Raw genomic sequence first — 17341 nt, forward strand, 5'->3', positions numbered from 1 at the left:
CCAGTACAGAAGCAGCCCCAAACCATCACACTCCCACCACCATGTTTGACTGTTGGGATGATGTTCTTTTTCTGAAATCCTGTGTTACTTTTACGCCAAATGTAACGGGATGCACACCTCCCAAAAAGTTTAACTTTTGTTTTGTCAGTCCACAGAATATTTTCCCAAAAGTCTTTGGGGGATCATCAAGATGTTTTTTGGGAAAAGTGAGATGAGCCTTCATGTTCTTTTTGGTTAGCATGCCATTTTTCACCAGTCTCTTTCTTATGATTGAGTCATGAGCACTGATCTTAACGCAAGTGAGGCCTGCAGTTTTTTAGATGATGATCTGGGTTCTTTTGTGACCTCTTGGATGAGTCATCTTTGCACTCTTGGGGTAATTTTTGTAGGCTGGCCACTCCTGGGAAGGTTCACCACTGTTTCATGTTTTCTCCGTTTGTGGATAATGGCTTTCACCGTGGTTTGCTGGAGTCCCAAAGCTTAGAAATGGCTTTGTAACCTTTTCCAGACTGATAAGATGTCCATTACTTTGTTACTCATCTGTTCTGGAATTTCTTTAGATCGTGGCATGATGTCTTCCTTTTTGGGATCTTTTGGCCTATTTCACTTTGTCTGACTGGTTCTATTTAAGTGCTCTCTTGATTTAACAGGTCTGGCAGTAATCAGACCTGGGTGTGGTTAGTGAAATTGAACTCATCTTTCCCAAAAATGTGATTAACCACAGTTACTTCATGATTTAACAAGGGGGGCATTTACTTTTTCACATAGGGCCATGTAGGTTTGGTTAGTTTTTTTCCTTAAATAAAATCATCACTTAAAAACTGCATTTTTGGTTTACCTGGGTTATCTTTGTCTAATATTTGTCAAATATTTAAATTTGTTTGATCTGAAACATTTAACTGTGACAAATATGCAAAAAAATAAGAAATCAGGAAGAGGGAAAATACTTTCATTGCACTGTAAATGTTTCCTGAAAACTGTTTTGTTCAGCTAGCCTGAAAAGTCTGGTGTTTGAACTGATTATGTTGTGAAACTTGTTCTTGGCCTCTGCTCTCTCCATTCTAAGGGATGTTTGTGTTTGCTGCTGTTGAAAGTTAATTTGCAACAGTTTTTGCTGCTACAGCGATTATGTTGCTGCTGTATTGCAGTATCATTGTAACACTGCTATTGTGCTATAGCTTCTTAATTAACTGCGTTTTGGTATAAAATGGTATCCCTGGATGTGTAATATTCCTAAATATTTCTGTAGTCTTTCTCTGAAAAGATGTAGAAAGACTTGAAAAGGGTGTGTGTACATTTATATTTTGCGTTTGTTTGCACATGCGAGCGCTGGTGGTTACATAGAATATACAAATAGTTATGTATATGTAGATGTACATGTGTGTGTGTGTGTATACACACTTATCTATGTTTACAAATATGGAAGTAGTTTCTTTCTTCAAATACTTTTTTTGTCATCCTGTGAATAGGCTGACTGGTTTTACCGATTCACAGTTTGCTGAACATTAGTGTAAGTACGTGTGACAGTGGGGTTTAGGGAGTTTCCCTTTTTCCCCTGCTGTTGTGCAGCCTCAAGTTTGTATATATCTGTAGCGAGGGTGTGTGCAGGAAGCAGTGGGGCTTGTACCATTGCTGAAACATAGTTTTATTTTATTTCAAAAGTACATTCGATTTAATGTGGATTCAGTAAAATGTGATTGATATTTTGAGTGTCTGCAAAAGTCTAATTTGACTGTTGCTAATACATTCCTACATGTACCCCAATACATGTGTGTATGTATAATGTAAATGTATATTTTTTCTGAATTCTTATAGTGTAGCAGTCTTAGCAGGATGAATAAAGTAAAGGTGTATGCTCTGAGGGTGGGGAAGTTGCCTGACTGTGAGGCGAAATCCACAAAAATCACAGTTTGGAATGCCATTTTTGGCAGAATAGTTTTCTAGCTCTTAACCTGGTACACAGAATATTAGGTTTTTGGGGTATACAGTTGTACAGTACTTAAAGCTTGTAACAGTTTTGTACTTCCTATCTCCTGTGTCATCTACTTGGGAGAGGAGTAGTCACTAAAGAGCCTGCAGAATTGGGGAAGTCAAGCAGCTGTTTATTAATGTGTGATGTCAAATGTAGTTACAACCAATCAGCTGAAATGATACGTTATTTAAATGTCTGAAATTTTTTCCTGATTTTATAAGTCTGAGGAAGCCTTTATGGTGAAAGTGCTAACTTCTCAATAAATCATTTTATATTCGCTTTTCGTACGTGGTGGACATTCAGTGACTAGATTGGGGATTACAACTGCTGTGTTTAGTTGCTGTGGATGCGTTTTTTTGTGTTGCTTTATATTGTTATTGGAGCCACAGCAGCTTTTACCCTTTGGAAGTGTTTTCTTATTAAAAAAGAGGCACTTTGTTTCCATTTCAGACCTTTACCTAAAGAAATGGTCCAGTATGCACGAGAGGACACTCATTACTCTTTGTACATTTATGACAAAATGAGAGTGGAGTTACTGGAAAATGGAAATGAACAACCAAACCTTCTTTTGATGGTCTGGCAGAAGAGCAAGGAGCTTTGTCTTAAGGTATGTAGCATCAAAGAATAAGAACTTGTGCCATTTGGTACTGACCTTGTATTCTAAATCAAAAGGGAAAAGTGCTTCTATTTTTTCAGCTGATACCTAGAAATCATCTTGTTTAGAGTTTACCTTTCAGGATATTTAGAATGTAATCTTTCAGGTTATTTGTAATAATTTGGAGCTGTTCTCCCGGGGCCTCAGCTGAAAATGGGCTTCTACCCACTCAGACTGTCAATAAATAAAACAAAAGGGAAAATTACTTTTATTTTTTTTCATTTGATACATGGAAACTGTTTTGAATCTTACCTTTCAAGTTATTTAAGGAACATAACAGTTTCTGTGTAATTTTTGAAAGTGTACCTTTTTCATTTGAATATGTGACTGAGGGTTTGAATGCATATGTTGTAAGATCCCACTGTTATTTTTGGGGTCTTGGTTGAGTGTTGCTTATACATGAATTGTGCTAATTTTTACTCCACATTGAATCCTTGATATAGAGCTTTATAGTAACAGCAAAACTTTGTATTCCTTTAGTTGTGTATACCAGTGACTGACTTCATTCAGCTGACTTGTCAATTTTTTCTGTGTTCTTTTATACCTTATATTTGCTAGCAGTGAGCTGTACTGTATCACATATTTGCTTGTTTGTTCCTCATCGTTTCTGGATCATTCCACCTCTCCATCCATGAGGGATCCCTTGTGCCCACAGCCCTTACCTGAGAGGAGACACTAGCTGCTCCACAGTTCACCCCAGCCTGCTTTCAGACTCTCATACTCTCTGAAGTTGTCCAAATCTCAGCTAGCTTCCTTCCAACAAGTGCAGTCTTTGGGAGCTTTTCCTGGACACCCCCAGGAAGCATTCTTTCCTTCAGAAAAAGTGCTGTTTCTAACTTTGTATTTCACTTCCATTCATCTGAATCATATTTCAGCAAGGGAGTAAATACTTTAGGATCTTGGGGCATCTGGCAGGCTCAGTCCTGTTGGTCCCTTAGGCAACTTTGCATACAAGAAAAATGCAGTCTGTACCTGTGGAAGGGATGGCGCCAACTTGCCCACTCCCTCCCCTTGCTAAATTGGCTTACATAAATAAAAAAAGAGTTCTTATGGTGGAGACAATGAATTGGTCTTAGTCACTGGGTCCCATTCAAGCCATGTCCAGATACCCAGACACTGTCAAAAACTTTTTAGTAGTAACTATGTGGGCCCCACTTCTGGAAACTGTCAAAGGCTTCTCAGTGGTAACTTTGTGAGCCCACAGTGGGAAACTAAGAATCCAGGGGACACGACATCACTGAGTTGATGGCTGTAGTTTGTTTTTATTTATCAATGCAAATACTTTGCACAGTATGTCAAAATGAAATCCATTAGTCTCCATGTATTGCTGCATTTGTTATTTATGTTCCTAATTGACGATGCACCATTGTATGTGCTTATACACTACTAATAAACTAGCCTTATATGTAAATAAACTAGCCATTAAACAGAAGTGATTAAATGCCCACATTGTCTACTTTCATCATAATTTGAGGTCAGGAATTAATTTGTGACTCAGTAAGAAAAAAGGCAAATGCGAAAATGTACTAAGTAGTTGGAAAGAAATAAGAACTAAGATTTTGGGAACAGGTGATAAAATGAGATGAAGCTGGACAAACTTTTGGGTTAGTAAACTCCTATCAGATTTGCATTTGTGGGTCTAATTTTAGAGTTATAGGAAGATGTACTGAAGTTGGATCATAATTTTGTTAAACTACAAATATTAGGTTTCATAATTGAGACCAGAACAGAAAGGACAATCGGAGCATATAAGGCAATATTAGAGTCAAAAAGATAATATAGTATAAAGGGAAAAGGAACTTGGAGGGAACATTTAAAAAATATATTTCAGATAAGCAGTGGATGAAAATGTCTCAATCTTAGCTATGAGTTTGGAATTTTGCATGCAAATATTTGCTAAAATGTTTATATACCCTATACCCCTGCAATACTTAAAAAGAAGTTCCTACAGACGAGGCATATACTGGAGATGTGATGGTTCAGAAAGAGGTTTGGGGGGCATATATTTTTGGGAATGCACAGGGTAGTATCAGTTCAAGAATAACTTTAATATGCAGAGTCTGAAACCTGAGCTTGAAGAGGACATTGGCACAAAGTATCAAAGATTTATAATCTGTTTAAGTAGACTCCAATATAAGATGTAAAGTCACTGGTCCAATTGTTAAGCTTTGTACTGTGGGCACTAATCAATTCCTGATCTCATGTTATGTTTTGAATAGTTAACTTGGGGTGTTTAATGTTGTAAATAGCTAACTTTGGTGTTCAACTGTTTTTGTTTAATGAGAAATTTAAATCAAACATGGGATTAAGACTAGATGGAACAGTTGATTGTGCTATTGGATTTAAATGCTTAATGTAAGATCTGAAGTAGTTAACTTCATTTGATCAGCAACCTGTGGGTATCGGATCCGACCTGGATCCGAGCCGGCAGCTTTCCAAGCTAAAGATCCGAGCTCTCAGCTCCTCCCCCTTACCCCATAATACCCTGCTACTTCTCTCCAGTCTTCAGATCTCGTTTGCCATGGCTTCTGAAGCATAAGAGACGAGCTCTTGGCGTTTTTAGGTGAGAGGAATTTAGGAGTTTTCTGGTTCAGATTCTAGCGATTTGAGTGTGTGAGAGAGTGTTATAGATCCACAGTTTAGTTAAACCGTTTTTTATTTACTTTTAGTGGTAAATTAGTGTTTTTCCCTTCCCACTACTAGTGTGTGTTAGGGTGTGTGCTTGTTCGTCATGGCCGAGGGCCCTAAGGCCATTTTTTCGAAATGTGCCAAGTGTGGCCATAAGCCGTCCCCAGTGGATGGCCACACTCAGTGCGTTCTCTGCCTGAGAATAGCCCACTTAACATCGGGCTACCAGATTTGTGCGGCCTTCAACCCCCGGGCTGTGAGGGACAGGAGGAATAAGTAAATCTTGGCGGTACTCTTACCCCCCGATTCTTCCTCCTCCTCTCCCTCAGTGGCGCCAGTCGAGGCTGCAACTGTCCAGCCTTCAGCTTCCCCTCCCCTGGCTGGGACTCAACCTCCCACTGTGTCCCAGGGAGAGGGGAGCTCTTCTAAGAAAGACAGGGGGCACAGAGAGAAGGAGAGGGAAAGAGATAGGCATAAGAGCCATAAGCGATGGGCCGGATCAGCCGCTTTGGCTCCGCCGGCTAAGGTGTTTGGTTCCCCCGCAAGGGTTTCCAGATGTTCATCGTGTTTCACTGTTGCAGTCATGACTGTAGGGTTCTCCCCTGCCGGCAGGCAGTCCTCGGTCGGCCAGAATCCCAAAGTCTGGGTCTGGCGTCGGCTGATCAGCCATGCTCCCTGACGTCAGAGCGCCAGGAGTACAAAGCTGACAGCCGATGCCATGTTCTCCAGTCTTTCTTGCCGTGTGGTGATAGCAGTTCGCAAGTGCTGGTCGGCTGACTCCTGACAATTTTTTATAAACGTGCTTCAGTACAAAGACTTTCTTCTCCTACTCAAAGCTAAGTACCCCGTTGGGGAAACTTTTTTCTTGCTCCAGTCCGATGTCAGAAAAAGTTAATAACTGTATTTCATGTGGGAAGCAAATACCTCATAAGGATTTTCATTCTTACTGTATTCCTTGCTTAGACCCTGACCACGACGTAGCTAGTTGTCGGTTTTGTGCTAGATTCAATCAACGTACGATTAAACGAAGGTACGGTTTTGCATTTCATTACTTCGGTAGGCGTTTTAATTATAAAATGTCGGATACTGTTCCGGCTACCGGAGTTCACAAACGACGCAAGGATAAGGACAGGCCTCCGAGGTCCAAATCAGACTATGTTGTACAAGCAGAGCCAGCTTCAGGTTCGGCCATCGTCGGTGAGGTGCTTTTGCAGCCCCTGTTGTTGGCCATTTCGGAACCGATGGCCGAAACGGACTCCCATGAGGAGCCAACTAGGCCTTTGAATATTTCTGTTGCAGGACCTTCTGACAATGCTCCTTCGGATGGGTCCGGAGCCGCTGTGCAGGTACCGGCTTCCGAAGGGGTTTTCAGGCCTACTCAGCTTCTAATAAAGGCAAAGACAAAGGCAAAGACTCCTTCCAAATCAAAGACTGCAGCCCAGGGTGAGGTGCTTTTGCAGCCCCTGTTGTTGGCCATTTCGGAACCGATGGCCGAAACGGACTCCCACGAGGAGCCAACTAGGCCTTTGAATATTTCTGTTGCAGGACCTTCGGACAATGCTCCTTCGGATGGGTCCGGAGCCGCTGTGCAGGTACCGGCTTCCGAAGGGGTTTTCAGGCCTACTCAGCTTCTAATAAAGGCAAAGACAAAGGCAAAGACTCCTTCCAAATCAAAGACTGCAGCCCAGGCCTCTTCTGATCCGGCACCCAAGTCTCAGAAACAGTTACTTAATATGGCGGAGGACTTACTATGATTAGGGGTACACATCCCCCTCCAGATAAAAGGCCAAGGCAGGAAGTTTATTATGACTCCGCTGATCAGGCTTCTGTTTCTTCAGTTTCTTCTTCTGACCAGGAATATCCTTTCCCTCCTTATGAGCATTCTGATGCTGAGGAATCCATTCCTTCAGCTTCTCCCCTTGAGGATTTCTCTTTTGGCGAAACTTTGCATGAAATGAGGGAACATTTTCACTGGGAAGGACAGGAGTACTCGGAATCTAAGAAAAGACTAAGGGATTTTCTTCTTCTTCCCCAACATAGACCCCTGGCTATTCCTCCTATTTTGGATATTGTGGATGATGCTTTCTCGAAGGCTAACTTAACTCCTGACTCTTTTCCTCCAGCTCCTGTTAAGCCAGACAGATATTATATAGGGTTCCTGATTCCCACCAGTTTTTATACAAGAATCCTACTGCAGACCCTGAAACCATTTTTCAGGGTCCTATGGGGGTTAAGGCCGCTTCTGCTAAAAATCCCATTCCCACTGAGAAGGATTCCAGATCTTTAGAAAGATGGGGCAAAAAAGTGTACACTTCTGCTAATTTATCTATTAGGGCTTTAAACTGTCTGTTTCATATGCTGAAATACCAGCAATTTCTCCTGTCTGTTTTAAAACAAAAGCTAACTTCCATTTCCGCCTGTGCAGTTGATAAGGAATTACATGACTTAATGCATGCCACTGAACAAGTTGGGAAGCATGGTTTACACTGTGGATTTGATGCCTTGGAGGCTTCTTGTTAGGGCTGCTTTGGTGGTCCAAGGCATGCATGGTTAAAGGAACAAAATTTGCCAGCTCAAGTAAAAGCTAAATTATTGGATGCTCCTGTTCAGCGTAATGTTTTGTTTGGATCTAAAGCTGAAGAGGTGATAAAGAAGATGGAGGACAAAGCAAAATCCATGCAAACAGTTAAAGATTTCTTACAAGTACAGCAACCCAGATTTAGTAGGAATTGGCCTACAAAAAACTGGTCCTTTCCCAATTCAGACAGGCCTCAGAGGGGTAGATACAGATGCTCCCGAGGAAGGCCTCAAACGCAAGCCTCTTACAGACCAAGACAGTGGACTGCTTCCACCCCTAGGGGAAGAGAGGACAGGTCGCAAACTCATAGAAAACAGACGCAATGACTCCCTCTGTTGGGCTGCAGGAACTTCTTGCCTGGAAGCCCCTCTCTGAGGAAAACTTTCTCTTTTTCACCTAAATTGGACTCGTATTACCCAAGACAAGTGGGTTCTGGATGTGGTTTCAAGAGGTTACAAATTCCATTTTCATACCCTACCAAGACCAAGCGGATGGCCAGATCTTCCAAAACATCAATGGTTAGAGGCCTTAAACCAGGTGGAAGCTCTCTTGGCTATGAAAGCCATAGAACTAGTTCCACTTTCAGAGATGAGACGAGGTTTTTACTCAAGGCTCTTTCTAGTCCCCAGGAAGCAAAATTCATGGAGACCCATTCTGGATCTGTCAGTCTTGAACACTTTTCTCGAGATAGCAAAATTCAAGATGCTTACTCTACAGCAGCTACTTCCAATGCTGACCAGAAATGCATGTATGGGAACTTTGGATTTAAAGGAGACATATTTACACATTCCCATCAGGCAGGAATGCAGAAAATACCTCAGGTTCAAGGCCGGATCGAGGCACTATCAATTCTCTGCGCTGCCCTTTGGATTGTCTACTGCGCCCAGGGTCTTCACTAAATGCCTGGCTCCAGTAGTAGCTTATTGCAGACTCAAGGGAATTCAAATTTACCCTTATCTGGACGACTGTCTTATTCAGGCAGACAGCAAGGATGTCTTACTCCAGCATCTAAAGTTTGTTCAGAATCTTCTCAAGTTCCTGGGATTCACTGTAAACATAAAAAAGTCAAATTTGACACCCTCACAACAGATAATTTTTCTGGGCACTTCTCTAAACACAGCAACCCAGATGGCATTTCTGACATACGAAAAACAATTACAGCTGGCTTCAACTTTCAAAACCTTGGCAACAGTAACTCGGCTATCTGCAAGGAGATTCCTGCAGGCTTTGGGTTACATGGCCTCCTGCATCCTTCTCGTACCATATGCAAGACTACATATGAGGAAAATACAGTGGTACCTAAAAAGTGTATGGTCTCAGCATTGCCACAGTTTACACATACAGATCTCCGTCCTGCCTCGTCTTCAAAAGGAATTCCTTTGGTGGTCCAAGGCATGTACTCTAAACAAAGGAAAACCCTTCTGTCTGCCTCCTGCCACTCAGATACTAACCACGGACACCTCAGATTATGCATGGGGAGCCCATTTTCAGGGCAGCTGTCTGCAGGGCCTTTGGACAAAGGATCAGAAGCACCTGCATATCAATTTAAAGGAAATGTTAGCCGTTCAGAAAGCTCTATTGGCCTTCAGGAATCTTCTACAACCAGGGCAACTACTGATACGGACAGACAACACCACAGTTATGTGGTACATAAACAAGCAAGGGGGAATCTCATTCCTATCCCCTTTGCAGACTAGCCATGAATGTTTGGAACATCGCTCTAGCTTGCAAACTGGACCTTCAAGCTCCGTTTCTACCAGGGAAGCAAAACTTCCTGGCAGACAGTCTGAGCAGAAACCTATCGGACCCACACAAATGGATGCTGGACACCGAAATATTCAAGATGATTACAGCAGTCTGGGGATGTCCTCACATAGACCTCTTTGCATCCCACCTCAATCATCAACTACAGATGTTTTGCACCAGGGCATTCCACAAACTAGCTTGGAAAGTGGATGCACTATTATTCAGTTGGAGAAACCTCTCTGGGTATGCCTTTCTGCCTCTTCCTCTTCTTCCACTGGTATTATTAAAGATCAAACAGGACAAGCCCAAGATGATAATCTTGCTGGCCCCAAATTGGCCTCGACAGTTTTGGTACCAAACACTGAAAAACCTTTGTCTGGAGCCCCCTTGGGTTTTACCACAGACTCCGAACCTTCTGTCCCAACACCAGGGTCAGGTTCTGCACTCCCATGTCAAAACTCTCAGCCTGGCGGCCTGGTTAATCCAGGGTCTTTGATTAATTCTCTTCTACCCAAGCAGGTTATGGATGTCATTTTAGAAGCCAGACGTCCTAGCACTAGAAAATCTTATGCAGGAAAATGGAAAAGAGTTTGTTCCTGGATGCAGGCTCAGGATTCTGATCCTCTTAATCCTAACATTCCTCTGATTTTACTTTACGTGACAGACCTCTTGCATAAGGGTCTCTCTTTCTCTTCCATAAAGATACATGCCTCTGCTATTTCTGCTCATTATAATACAGACCCTCCAGTCTTTTCCCACCAGCTCATGAGACAGTTTCTCAGTGGAGCTAAGAACTTAAGGACCCCTAGATCTCCTCCCATTCCTGCTTGGGATCTCAACTATGTTTTGGAAAAACTCACCTTACCTCCTTTTGAGCCTGCTGCCACATCTGACATCAAGTTTTTATCTTGGAAGACAGCCATCCTGTTAGCTCTGACTTCTGCCAGGAGAGTCTCAGTGTTACAAGCTCTCATGGCTGTGGAACCTTATATTATTTTTCATCAAGACAGGATGTCTTTAAGGACTAATCCTACTTTCATGCCTAAGGTGATTTCCAAAGTGGCTTTAAATCAAACTATTCACTTGCCAACTTTTTTCCCCACTCCTCAAAATAAGGGGGAAAGGATCTTGCATTCCTTGGATGTACACAGACAACTACGTTTATACCTGGACAGATCCAAGGACATCAGGAAATCAGAGCAATTGTTTGTTTCTTATGCTTCAAGTTCCCAAGGTAAAGCTATTTCAAAACAGACCATTTCCAAATGGATTGCTCATGGAATCAGATTTTGCTATTCACACCATGGAAAGCAAATCCCAGGGACTGTAAGGACTCACTCTACCAGAGCTGCTGCCACTTCAGCTGCCTTCCTCAGGAGTTCCTACCAAGGACATTTTGGAAGCTGCAACTTGGAGTTCAGTGCATACTTTTTCTAAGCACTACAATCTACCTCTTTACTCTAAGTCTAGGGCAGGCTTTGCTTCTGCAGTCTTGCAGGGCCTTTTAGCCGCCCCCTCTACTTTATGACCACCTCCCTTTTGTTCTGCTTTGGGATTCAACCCTACAGTCATGACTGCAACAGTGAAACACAATGAACATAGTACAGTTGTGTACACTTACCATAAATGTAGATGTTAGAGTGTCTTCACTGTTGCAGTCTGGGTTTCCCTCCCTCCTGTCCCCTCTTATTTTTTCTTTTGTGTGGTTCCTTTTTTTCACCCCTCTTCTTCTGAGGTTGATTTGCAAAGGGTATGGGATCTTACTCATTTTGGAAATCCTGACATCTGGGGCAAGAAAAACTGGAGAACATGGCGTCGGCTGTCAGCTTTGTACTCCTGGCGCTCTGATGTCAGGGAGCATGGCTGATCAGCCGACGCCGGACCCAGACTTTGGGATTCTGGCCGACCGAGGACTGCCTGCCGGCAGGGGAGAACCCTACAGTCATGACTGCAACAGTGAAGACACTCAAACATCTACATTTATGGTAAGTGTACACAACTGTACCGTCTTACGCCTCTCGGCTCCGCTGTCCACGCTTCTCTCCTGAGCCAGAGGAGGAGTCCCGGTCACCCTCGAGGTAGTCTAGGTGACCCTCCAGGCCTGCCTCGACGACCACTTCGAGGTCTACTAGGAGTTTGCCCGACACAGATGTGGACCGGATGATGCATCGATTCCTGCAGGCCCAGATGCAGATGGGAGTGCTCTTGCCCCCCCCCCCCTCCCCCTCAGGGAGGGAGCTTGGCCCCTTTCTTTGCACCAATTGCTCCTTCTCCGATCCACTATTGGGTTTTGGAGCCATCGGATCCGAGTCATCTCGGAGCCGGGGAGTTGGCGCCGATAGTAGTTGCTACTTCGCCAGCTTTACCCTAGAGTCTGTCTGGTCATCTTTCGGATCCGAGCCTGGGGGCCGAGAGCTGAGCTTCGGATCCATAGGGGTGAGTGTCTTCGGCTCCGTTGTCAGAGCGCACTTCCCTCTCGGGTCCGATAGTATCGGCTCCGACACCGGTCCTCACGTCGGAGTCGAGGGGACTACTCTCGGAGCCAGGGGAGAGGGGTTCACCTTCGGCGTTCGACGTGGTGGAGAGGGTGCTGTTGAGGAGTACGAAGTCCCCGGTCCGTGCTACGGATCCACCCTTCACTCCCTCGCAGATGGGCCTGTCTTCCATCGTCCGGCCCCAGGGACAGCCTGCATCTGCGCCCCAGTTAGTTCCTGCAGAGGAACAAGACCCCGTTGGTGAGCCCTCCTCAGACAGTCCTGCCGAGGAGGCCCCTCACAAACGAAAGTACAAGAGGAGGCACTTGGAATCCCCTGAGTCCCTCAGGGAGGACACAGACTTGGGGTAAGGATGTTCATCTTGTTTCACTGCTGCAGTCATTACACTTTGGGTTATCTTGCCATCAGGCGGTCCTGCAGTCGGCCAGAGTTCCAAAGTCTTGGTCCAGCATCGGTTGCTGTCGTTTCTTCCCTGACGTCAGTGCGCCAGGGGTATATAAGATGCAGCCAACGCCATTTTCTTCTGTCTTTCTTGCCGCGCGGTGCCCAAAGCAAAAGCAGTTCGCAAGTGCTGGTCGGCTGACTCCTGAGATTTTCAATTCGAATTTCAGAACCAAAGTCTTAAATAAAGCGGAGTACCCCGTTGGGGAAACTTTTTCTTGCCTCAGACCATTGGGGAAACTTTTTCTTGCCTCAGACCGATGTCAATAAAAGTTAATAATTGTATTTCTTGTGGGGAAACAAATACCTCATAAGGATTTTCATTCTTACTGTATTCCATGCCTAGGCCCAGACCACGAAGTCACTAGTTGTCGGTTTTGTGCTAGATTTAACAAATGCACTGTTTAACGTCGATTTGATTTTGCTCGCCATTACTTTGGCCGAAGGTTCAATTATACCATGCCGTCGGAACAACGGACGACCGGAATGCACAAAAAAACGCAAAGACAAGGATAAGGACAGGCATCCGAGGCCCAAAACTGACGACAAAGCCTTTTCTAGGCTAGTCGCTGGTTCACAGTGAGGTGTTTTCGCAGCCTCTGACACCCGCTACCTCAGAGCCACAGGCCGCCTCCGACTCCCTCGTGGAGGTGTCTAAGCCTCTGGATACTCAAGGTACTGGGCCTACGGAAACTAACCCCTCGGATGGGTCCGGAGCCGCTGAGCAGACATCGGCTTCTGAGGGTGTTTTCAGACTTTCACAACTCACCATTAAATCTACAGCCAAGTCTAAAACTCCATTAAAGACAAAGAAGCAAGTACAACATTCACCTAGACAGGCTTCCATGCCTAAAAAACAGATGCTTAAAATGGCCGAAGACTTAATTATTCTGATCAGGGGTTCCCATCCCCCTCCAGATAAAAGGCCTAGGCAGGATACAGACTATGATTCATCTGACAAGATTTCCATTTCTTCTGATTCCTATTCAGACCAGGAATACTCTTTACCCCCCTATGAGGATTCTGATGCTGAAGAATCAATTCCTTCAGCCCCTCCTCCCGAGGATTACTCTCTTGGGGAAACTTTTGCATACCACGAGGGAGCATTTTCATTGGGAGGGCCAGGATTACTCAGAATCCAGAAAAGGCTCAGAGTCTTTCTTTTATTGCCTCAGCACAGGCCCCTTGCTATTCCGCCAGTGTTAGATATTGTGGATGATGTGTTCTCTGAATCCAGTTTAAATCCTGACTCTTTACCCCCTGCTCCAGTCAAGCCAGACAGGTACTACAGAGTCCCTGACTCTCACAAATTTCTTTATAAAAACCCTGTTGCTGATCCAGAAACAATTTCCCAGGGTCCCAAAGGGGTAAAGGCTTCCACAGCTAAAAATCCGGTTCCCTCTTACAGGGATTCTAGAGCATTAGACAGATGGGGGAAGAAAGTTTACACTTTTGCAACTTTAGCAGTGAGGGCTTTAAATTGCCAGTTTCACATGCTTACTTACCAACATTATTTAATGTCTGTGTTAAAACAGAAAATGCTTACAAGTTCAGAACATCCTGATAATAAAGAAATGCAGGATTTATTGCATGCGGCTGAACAAGTGGGAAAACATACTCTGCAATGTGGTTTTGATTCATTAGAGGCTTCTTGTAGAGCAGCAGTTACAGGATCTGTGATACGAAGGCATGCTTGGTTAAAAGAACAAGTTTTACCTGATCATGTTAAGGTTAAATTGTTGGATGCTCCTTTACATCAGGATATTTTATTTGGTGTTAAGGCAGAAGAGGTGTTAAAGAAAACTGAGGATAAGGCAAAATCTATGCAAACAGTGAAGGATTTCTTACAGGTGCAGCCACCTCGATTTAGCAGAAATTGGCCCTCCAAAAATTGGTCCTTTCCAGTGTTAGACCACAAAGAGGCAGATACAGACGTCCAAGAGGCAGATCTCAGTTCCAAGGCTCTTACAGACCACGACAGTGGGGTGCTGCAACCCCAAAAGGAGGGGAAGACAAGTCACAACCTTATAGGAAACAGTCCCAATGACTTCCCCCTTCAAATGCCAAGCACTTACCTTTTGGAAGCTCCCTTTGGAGGAAAACTAGCACTTTTTTCACAAAATTGGCATACAATCACCCAAGACAAATGGGTTCTGAATATTGTGTTTTAAGGTTACAGGTTCCACTTTCACACACTACCAAGGCTAAAAGGAATGCCAGACCTGCCTCCAAATCAATGGGCAGAGGCACAAAAACAAATTACAGCCCTCATGGACATGAGAGGTATTCAAGAAGTGCCACAACAGGAACAAGTACAAGGATTTTACTCAAGACTTTTCCTGGTCCCCAGAAAGGACAAAGCCTGGAGACCCATACTGGACCTTTCTACTCTAAATACTTGCCTGGATGTTCCGAGATTCAAAATGTTGACTCTTCATCAGCTTCTTCCCATGCTGGGCAAGAAGGCTTGGCTGGTTATTTTGGACCTCAAATAGGCATACCTGCATGTCCCTATCAGACAGAATTGCAGAAGATACCTCAGATTCATAGCTGGTTCAATGCATTACCAATTCTCTGCACTGCTCTTTGGCTTATCTACTGCGTCCAGGGTCTTCACAAAATGACTGGCACCAGTAATTGCATTTTGCAGACAAAAAGGAATTCAAATATACCCATACTTGGACGACTGCCTTATTCAAGCGGAGAGCAAGGACATTCTTCTAAATCATCTGGCATTTGTAAAAAGATTGCTAATTTAACTAGGGTACACAGTGAACGAAAAGAAGTCAAAACTAGTGCCGTCACAAAAGATAGTATTCCTGGGTGCCAGCTTAAATACAATGGCCCAGATGGCTTATCTCACGCCAGACAAGCAAAGGCAACTGACTCAGTACTTTCAATTTATGGCAATAAAAACCCAACTCCCTGCAAGAAAAATTCTGCAGGCCTTGGGGTTCATGGCATCCTGCATACTACTAATACCATATGCCAGACTGCATATGAGGAAGTTACAATGGTACCTCAAAAGTGTTTGGACTCAACACTCACAGTTTGGAAGCAGTAATTCCATGTATTCCCTGCCTACAACAGGAGTTTCGATGGTGGGCACAGGCATGTCACCTCAACAAGGGACAGCCTTTCACTCTACACACAACCAGGAAGACACTAACAACAGATGCTTCAGATTATGCCTGGGGAGCACACATGGCAGGGAAATGTATTCAGGGCAAGTGGGCCGCAGACCAAATGCATCTTCACATCAATCAGAAAGAGATGCTAGCTGTACAAAATGCCCTAACAGCTTTCAAGGACCTTCTGCATCCAGGGCAACTATTACTAAAGACAGACAACACCACAGTTGTGGTACATAAACAAGTAAGGGGGCACTCATTCTTACCCCCTCTGCAGGCAAGCCATGACTTTGTGGAACACAGGTCTAACCTTTCAAGTTCATCTGCAAGCACAATTCCTGCCAGGAAAGAAAAATACTCTGGCAGACTTAAGCAGAAACATCATGGGTCCTCACAAATGGATACTAAATCCACAAGTATTCAACATAACACAAAAATGGGGGTGCCCAGACATGGATCTTTTTGCCTCCCCAATGAATTACCAACTAAAGAATTTCTGCACAAGGACTTACCACACACAGGCATGGAAAGTGGATGCTCTCTCATTCAGCTGGAAAAGCCTAAAAGTTTATGCCTTCCCACCACTGCCTCTCCTTTCAAAGGTACTCCTAAAAGCCAGACAAGAAAAGCCAAAAATTATCCTGATTGCCCCAGACTGGCCACGCCAGCACTGGTACCCAATCTTAAAGAACTTAGCTCAAAGCCCACCATGGATTTTACCTCAAATTCCGCATCTTCTGACTCAACAAAACAATCGGATCTTGCAAAGCCAGCTCAAAACCTTAAACCTGGCTGCATGGCAGATTCCTTAGTCAAGCAGACAACACCTCTCTCTAAGGCTGTTATGGTTGTCATTTTGGAGGCCAGGAGGCCTAGCACCAGGAAATCCTATTCAGAAAAGTGGAGGAGATTCTGTGTCTGGAACCAGGCTCAAAGCTTTGACCCTCTTGTCCCAAATATTCCTCAGATATTACAATACTTAACTGAGATGCTGGACAAAGGCCTATCCTTTTCATCCATTATGATCCACGCCTCTGCCATCTCTGCTCATTACAACACAGATCCTCCTATTTTCTCTCATCCATTGCTAAAACAGTACCTCAGAGGGGCTAAAAACATAAGACCGCCCCGGAGAGCACCAACACCAACTGGGGACCTCAATTATGTCTTGGAAAAACTAACTTTACCTCCTTTTGAGCCAGCTAATTCAGCAGAATTAAAATGTGTCATGGAAAACTGCTCTGCTTCGGCAAGAAACCTCAGCACGAAGAGTCTCAGCTCCAGGCACTAATGGCAGTGGAGCCTTTCATCATTTTTCACCAAGACGGGGTTTCTTTAAGAACAAACCCTTCATTTATGCCAAAGGTTATCTCCAGTGTGGCTCTTAACCAAACTATTCATTTGCCAACTTTTTATCCAAATCCCCAGAATAAAGGGGGAGAGACTTCTGCATTCATTGGACATACACAAGACAGCTATGTTTCTACTTGGACAAAACAAAAGCTTTCAGGAAAACTGAGCAATTGTTTGTAGCATATGCTGCAGGCTCACAGGGGAAGGCTATTTCAAAACAGACCATTTCAAAGTGGATAGGACACTGTATCCGTTTCTGCTACACACAGCATGGGAAAACAGTACCTAGCAACATTAGGCCACATTCCACCAGGGCAACAGCCACTTCAACTGCCTACCTTA

General features: G+C 43.9%; 1 protein-coding gene across 1 annotated transcript in view; it reads left to right on the forward strand.

The window, feature by feature from the left end:
- The first annotated feature begins 2423 nt into the window (after positions 1 to 2423).
- Positions 2424 to 17341, forward strand: part of LOC122809594 (exosome component 10-like) — a 1034611-nt gene continuing 1019693 nt past the window's right edge. Inside the window, exon 1 of the mRNA XM_044081202.1 lies at positions 2424 to 2579. Within this exon, the coding sequence (XP_043937137.1) occupies positions 2439 to 2579 (141 nt within the window). The 5' untranslated portion in view covers positions 2424 to 2438. The remainder of the gene's footprint in view (positions 2580 to 17341) is intronic.

The sequence above is a fragment of the Protopterus annectens genome, chromosome 8.part0 (assembly GCF_019279795.1).
Source record: "Protopterus annectens isolate FY-2018-M chromosome 8.part0, PAN1.0, whole genome shotgun sequence".
NCBI classification, from domain to species: domain Eukaryota; kingdom Metazoa; phylum Chordata; order Ceratodontiformes; family Protopteridae; genus Protopterus; species Protopterus annectens.